The following is a 6,703-nucleotide window of genomic DNA, read 5'->3' on the forward strand; positions in this document are numbered from 1 at the left end:
CAGAGAGAAAGAAAGGAACTGATCCTTCACTACAGGTAAGTTGAGAGGCACTGCTCTAGACCAGCTCTTTGCCCACTTGAATATGTGTATGGTTCACTTGTAGATCTTATTAAAATGCAGATTATGGTTCCATAGGTCTGGGCTCTACCTGAGATTCTGCATTTCTAACAACCTCCCAAGTGATGCCAACACTGCTGTCTCCAGAACATACTTCAAGTAGCAGAGACCCAGAATAATACTAAAACTGCCAAAAGTGGAATTCTTTTTAGTCCTCAAAGTTCTACTGGGGGTAGCTCCTGCTGAAGCTCTCCCCTAGATACTACCCAATTAATTATTAAAGACAAACATAGTTATTTTGCAGAAGGATTTTCTAATATATATATTAGGCCATCATACAGTCATTAAATTATATTTTCCTTTAAAAGTGGGATGTTTTTAAAAATTGATATGTTACGGATGAATCACTGACCGTTACCTCTGAAACTAATAATATGTTAATTAACTGAATTCAAAAAAAAAGTTCTCATCACAAGGAAAGAAAAATAATCCTGTATCTAGTGTGGTGACAAATGTTAATTAGGTTTATTGTGGTGATTGTTTCACAATATAGACAAATAAAGAACCATGATGATGTACACCTGAAACTAATATAATGTTGCATGTCAGCAATACCTCAATAAAAAAATAATAAAGAAAACAAAACCAAAAACATTGATATATTACTAACTGTGAGTTTATAAACCTCAAGAACAAGTATCCTCCAGCACAAACGGATCTAACTTGGGCAAAATAAGATATGGATATAACTCTGTAGGTTGCTTGACTCTAGGTCACTTTCTGGAAAGGAGAGAAGGGTTTCCTTCCTGTGAGCCCTAGGTAGGGGGAAGGGAAGCTCACCTCGGTGGGGGCGGCATCGCGAGTGAAGATGGGCCAGGTCTTCCAGCTCATGTTGTGGCGATACTGCCGATGCACGTGCTCCCCCAGGCCATACACAGCAGTGCTGGGAAGTCGGAAGGACAGCTGCAGGTACTGCTGGGCGAACTGCAGGGGCCCGATGCTTGTGTCCAGTCTGGCCGTGGGGTAAGAGTGAGAGTCACCAAACAGCTCTCTCTGCCAAGACCCTGTCTGCTACTCTCCCTGTTCACTTTGAGAACAGTTGTTTCAGGTGTTCTCATCCACGTTCGTACTACCTTGGAAGGACTTTCTAGGGTGTCTCTGATGCTTTCATTCTGGAGGAGACATGACACCAGAAACTCGAGTTGGATGATTGGGGGGAGAGAGCAGATGGGACCTTACACTTGCTGGGCATCTGCTTCATGCCGGGACCTGCTCTGGATGCTTCATGAATATAGCTCCGTTCACAGAGCAACAGTGGATATTCTGATTCCCTTTCTATAGATATGGGAACTGAGGCTGATGTGAGATGCTTTGCCTAACCTCCCAAAGCCGACCGGTGACTTGCTGGTGCCAGGACTTGAAAATAGGTTTTACCAACATTAATCCCTGTATTTCTCCCATACAATTTATGGTTTAAGCTCAGGCTGTTGTTAGATTCTTCATGGCAAATTTCTCAGGAAATTAAAGCTTGGAATGATAAACAGTGAAGCTGAGTTCCAAAGTGAATGATCATCCAAAATAATAAAATTTCCTCTCTCATGAAAGACATTAACTACAAGTGCATTTATCTAACTTAGCACACCAGCACATTATATTTTAGATGCTGTGCTCTGCAATCATGACAGGTTAGCAAGTGTTAATGATTTACAGTAAAAACTTGGACATTTTCTAAGGTCCAAACATTTTCCCAGGTCATACTTATCTCATCATCCACCCCCAGTAAGTCAGATTGAATGATATTGAGACTGTATATTCAAAGATACACAAAGGGTGTTGAAAAGCTCACAAGACTCTTCTGTTGCTTGTCCTCATTATCTTGATGCTGAAGGGCTTATTAATGACCTCTATGTCATAGTTCAAATTGGAGGTTCTAGTAGTTCTATCAGACAGGTTAATAATTTCAGGGGGGACTTCATAGCGCTTATGGTTGATATCATTGATCTGTCAGAAGAAAAAGAGAAAGACCAACTCCAGATGAAACCACTTCCTTGTAGAGCTACAAAGGAGCTTCACTCTCAGCCCCCAAAGAAAATAGCTTCTAATTCTTAATCCTGGGTTTCCTGAATTGTGAGAAAAAAATCACCCAATCACGTGTCCTCCACGAAACACGCAACAGCCCACACATCCCCTTGGGAGATTCCTGCAGAGAGGAACAGAGAGGCACCTCCTGCCTCCACACCTCTATGCAGTGCCTAATGGCGAATGATCTGAATCCAGTGTGGGGGCGCTGCTTTCCCCAGAGATGTATTCAGTGGTAACTACCAAACCAACCTTAAAATGAAAACGATTGGATGTCTGATATTCAGCTGTGAAGAGGGCGTCCTTGACATCATATCCAAACAGAGATGGGAACGGCAACTTTTTCAACGTGGTTGTAAACCCTAGGGCTGGGGGGAGGAAAATGGGGGGTGGGGAAGGAAGCTTTTAGATTTTATTTTGCAGTTAGCTTATCTGAGTCCTAAAGAGTGATTCCCTGGGAGCTCATCAGGGTAATGCTCACCTGTCCTTGTACCATTCTGGTTACTGCTGACTTCATAGCCCCAGTTCCTGGGGAAGAAGCACCTAGGGACATTAGTATCGGGTGCCGGTTTCCAGCAGCACTTATGTTGCCGGCTGCAGACATCCTGTAACAATGGCACAGAGTGACATAATATGAAATGAAGGAAAGAAAGTTCTATGTATTTATAACCAATTTTATTCCAAGAAGATTTTAAGATAGGTCCTATTTACATGCAGTCACTTGTTCTTCTTTTATTCACATTTAAACAGCCATCCAAAATGCATTTATTACCTCCCCGACAAGAAACTAATGATACAGATAAATAAGACACAGCTCTTGCCTTTAGCAAACTTCCATTACAGTCTAGTAGTACATGCAATTTCAGTATGAGAGGAGTGCTCGGACAGAGAGTGCCCAGGGGCTAAAGGAACGCACACGCCAGCCATGGCACACAGTCTAGAAGGCTGCAAGCAGGGTGGGAGGACTTCCAGGTAGGTGAAAGGTAAGCCCACTCCTAGTGCACCGTGAGGGGTTAGGTAGGGGAACAGGAGAGCAGAGAAAGCAGCAATACATGATAGATTCATAAAAACCACAAGTTCATTGTGCCAAGAACACTGAGAGAAACATGCCGGAGGGAAACAATATTCATACGAGTAAGCTAGATGTCAGGCCAACCAATTTAGACTTTCTCATGAGGAACAGTCATGGAAATGACTAACAATATGGCATAAAGAAATGCATTTCTAAAATGTAAGAGAAGTAAAACAAAGGAAATAGGAAAAAATTAAGATAGAAATGGGACAGAGGGTGACATAAACAAATTCACAATGTCCATAAGGTAAAAATAAACCACATGTGGCTTCTCAGAGTGTTTTGATTATGGATTTTTACAATGATTAATATTTGGGGTGCCTGGGTGGCTCAGTCAGTTAAGTGTCTGCCTTCAGCTCAGGTTGTGATCCCGAGGTCCTGGGATCAAGCCCCATCCAGACTCCCTGCTCAGTGGGGAGTTGGCTTCTCCCTCTCCCTTTGCCACTCCCCCTGCTTGTGCTCTCTCTCTCTGACAAATAAATAAATAAAAGCTTTAAAAAATGATTATTTTTTGGTGAGATGTATTTTCCTACAACTTTAATATCCACTTACATAAAAATTGTTTTGTTATAATAAAGAACTAAAATAGATGGCAAATTGAATCAAACTGTTGAAACAAACATAGGCATCCACCTCTCCACCCAACTAAATTTACATGAAGTGACAAAAGTATCATTAAGAAAAAAATACAAAACCATTACAAAGCAGCCAGCTATAATGCAATATGGCAGAAATGGTATGAAATGACTGAAACACAGGAAATAGACTTTATGAACTCCAGGGAAAAAAATATTCATGACCTAAAACACAAGAGGAAAAAAAGAACTGCTCCAAGCCAAGTCAATGTGGAGAAGTGGAAGAGAACCTGGGGCATAGTTTTGGATGATTAATTGGGAAGCTCCAGTATGAACATTTAGCTACCCAATCTGACATTCCTTATAGCTATTGCTAAGCTCTGACTAATTGGTGGGCATCCTGAAGTATTTGTTCATAGGCTAAGGAAGTTAGGAAAGATGCTGGGAACCAGAAGACATGGCAATGCACCAGCTAATAAGCCAGGCCCCTCACGCCCAGACAAGTACCCACGTTCCCTTCAGCAGTTGTTTTCTTCCCTCCTAAATACTCAGTGCAAACCAAGGTAAATAGGACAGGCCGTCATAGATCATTAAACACAAAGATGATAGTCAAGAACCACCAAACATGAGAGAAACCAACACTATGATAGGCACCAGACTCAATAAACAGAAGAAACAAATTGCAGGAAACAATTAATAGAAAAAAAAATTACAAACGTTTTAAATAAATATAATTATTATCTTTAGAGAGGCATATAACTGTTGCTTCCATTAGAAAAAAAGCAACAAAGAACATTGAAAGTTAAGATATTGAACAACAAGATTTAAAACTCCTTAATATTTGGACTAACAAAAAGGAAAGAGAACAATGTCAAGACAAGAAGAATTTTTTTAAAAATCAAATTTAGGATTATCTCAGAACACAAGGACAAAGACACGGAAAGTATGAGAGAAAGGGTAGGCAAGGTGACCAGTGGGGCCAGACAGTAATACTCAACTAGAACATTCCAAAAGGGGTGAAAAGAGGACACAAGTGAGGGAAGGGGGAATCAAATAGAGAAAGTAATGTTATACATGATGAACAACTCAATATACAACCCACGTAATTCGAAAAGACCGAAATAAACCCAGAAAAACTACATGAAGGATTTATGAGTAAAAGCAGTATTTAGCAGTAATTAATGAAAGAGAAAAGAATTAAGTATCTACAGTTCAGTTTAAAACATGAAATAAGCATCTCCTCTGTTTCAAGTATTCATCTAAGTTCACATGATAGAGTGCTGCCGCCCAGCTTAGTAGGTGAGACAGACACCACCATTAATTAGACATTGTTTCCACTATTGACTTGAAATGCCATGTTCCCAACATGCTAAATTTCAGTGCGCATATATGACATGAAAATATGCATTTTAGAACTTCTTATTTTATAGGTTTGGCATATGTGTCAATTCCTGCTATAATTCCACATGGGTAATTACTACAGTGCAAGGATATGTTTTGATATTAGATTTGCAGATCAATAAATCTAACAAAGACTCTTTGAAATGACCAAAGAAATATGAATACCTTATGAAATCCTCTTCTGACAAAAAGAGGGACAAACAAGATTAGAAACAAAAATGGTGAATGAACGTAATAAAACAAAATGGTGAATGACAACAGAGATATATGATTTTTTTTTTTTTTTTTTTTTTTTGTGAAGAGAGAGAACACAAGCACATGAGCAGGGCAGAGAGAGAGGGAGGGATTTCAAGCAGGCTCCACACACAGCATGGAGCCAGACGCGGAGCTCAATCTCATGACTCTGAGATCATGACCTGAGCCAAAATCAAGAGTCTGAGGCTCAACCAACCTAGCTAGCCAGGTGCCCCAGATATATAGGATTTTTAACATAACTAAGGATTGTGAGAAAACTATTTGTACAAATATTTGCCAATGAATGTGAAACTATAATTTGAATCTTTAAATAGTAAAATATTAAATAATCAAAATAAGAAGAGGTGGAAATGACCAGTTGCCATGAGTTGTAAGTAGTCAAAGACCCTTCCCTAAAAAAAAAAAAAAAAATGATACTTTGCCCAGATCATTTGGGAAATAGAATATTCCCATATAATATATACTTTTCAGAACATAGAAAAAGAAAGTTTCCTGATTCATTTTATTAAACTATAATAATTCTGGCAACAAACTAGACAAGGAAAAGTCAAAATAAACCAACAAAAATATATAAGCCCATTTCACTAAAAAAAATAGATGTTTTTATAATGTTAAATAAAAGGTTAACAATTTGAATTCATTAGAGTATTAAAAGAATTAATGCATAATAGCCAAGTTAAGGGTTATCAAGCGTAAAACTAAAATGTTTCAAAATTAAGAAATGTTTTAACATAATTCATTGAAAAAAGAACAACATTGAAAAAAGAAAATCATATGATCATCTCAACAGAAGCAAACTTCTTTTAAATTTTATTTTATTATGTTATGTTAATCACCATACAATACATCATTAGTTTTTGATGTGATGATCCACGATTCATTGTTTTTGTGTGACACCCAGTGCTCCGTGCAGTATGTGCCCTCCTTAATACCCATCACTGGGCTAACCCATCCCCCCATCCCCCTCCCCTCTAAAACCCTCAGTTTGTTTCTCAGAGTCATAGTCTCTCATCGCTCATCTCTCCCTCCAATTTCCCCCCCTTCATTTTTCCCTTCCTTCTCCTAATGTCCTCCATGCTATTGCTTATGTTCCACAAATAAGTGAAACCATATGATAATTGACTTTCTCTGCTTGACTTATTTCACTTAGCATAATCTCCTCCATTCCCATCCATGTTGATGTAAAAGTTGGGTATTCATCCTTTCTGATGGCTGAGTAATATTCCATTATATATATGGACCACATCTTCTTTTTTTTTTTTTA

At 38.8% G+C, this 6,703-nt stretch overlaps 1 protein-coding gene across 1 annotated transcript in view; it reads right to left on the reverse strand.

Moving 5' to 3' along the window:
• MGAM2 (maltase-glucoamylase 2 (putative)) overlaps positions 1 to 6,703 on the reverse strand; it is an 82,705-nt gene that overhangs the window by 66,755 nt on the left and 9,247 nt on the right. The window contains 4 exon segments of the mRNA XM_081799970.1: positions 898 to 1,069; positions 1,904 to 2,058; positions 2,389 to 2,498; positions 2,618 to 2,741. Coding sequence (XP_081656096.1) covers positions 898 to 1,069; positions 1,904 to 2,058; positions 2,389 to 2,498; positions 2,618 to 2,741 — 561 coding nt within the window.

This window comes from Leptonychotes weddellii, chromosome 12 (assembly GCF_054177405.1).
Source record: "Leptonychotes weddellii isolate Sample4059 chromosome 12, ASM5417740v2, whole genome shotgun sequence".
Lineage (NCBI taxonomy): Eukaryota > Metazoa > Chordata > Mammalia > Carnivora > Phocidae > Leptonychotes > Leptonychotes weddellii.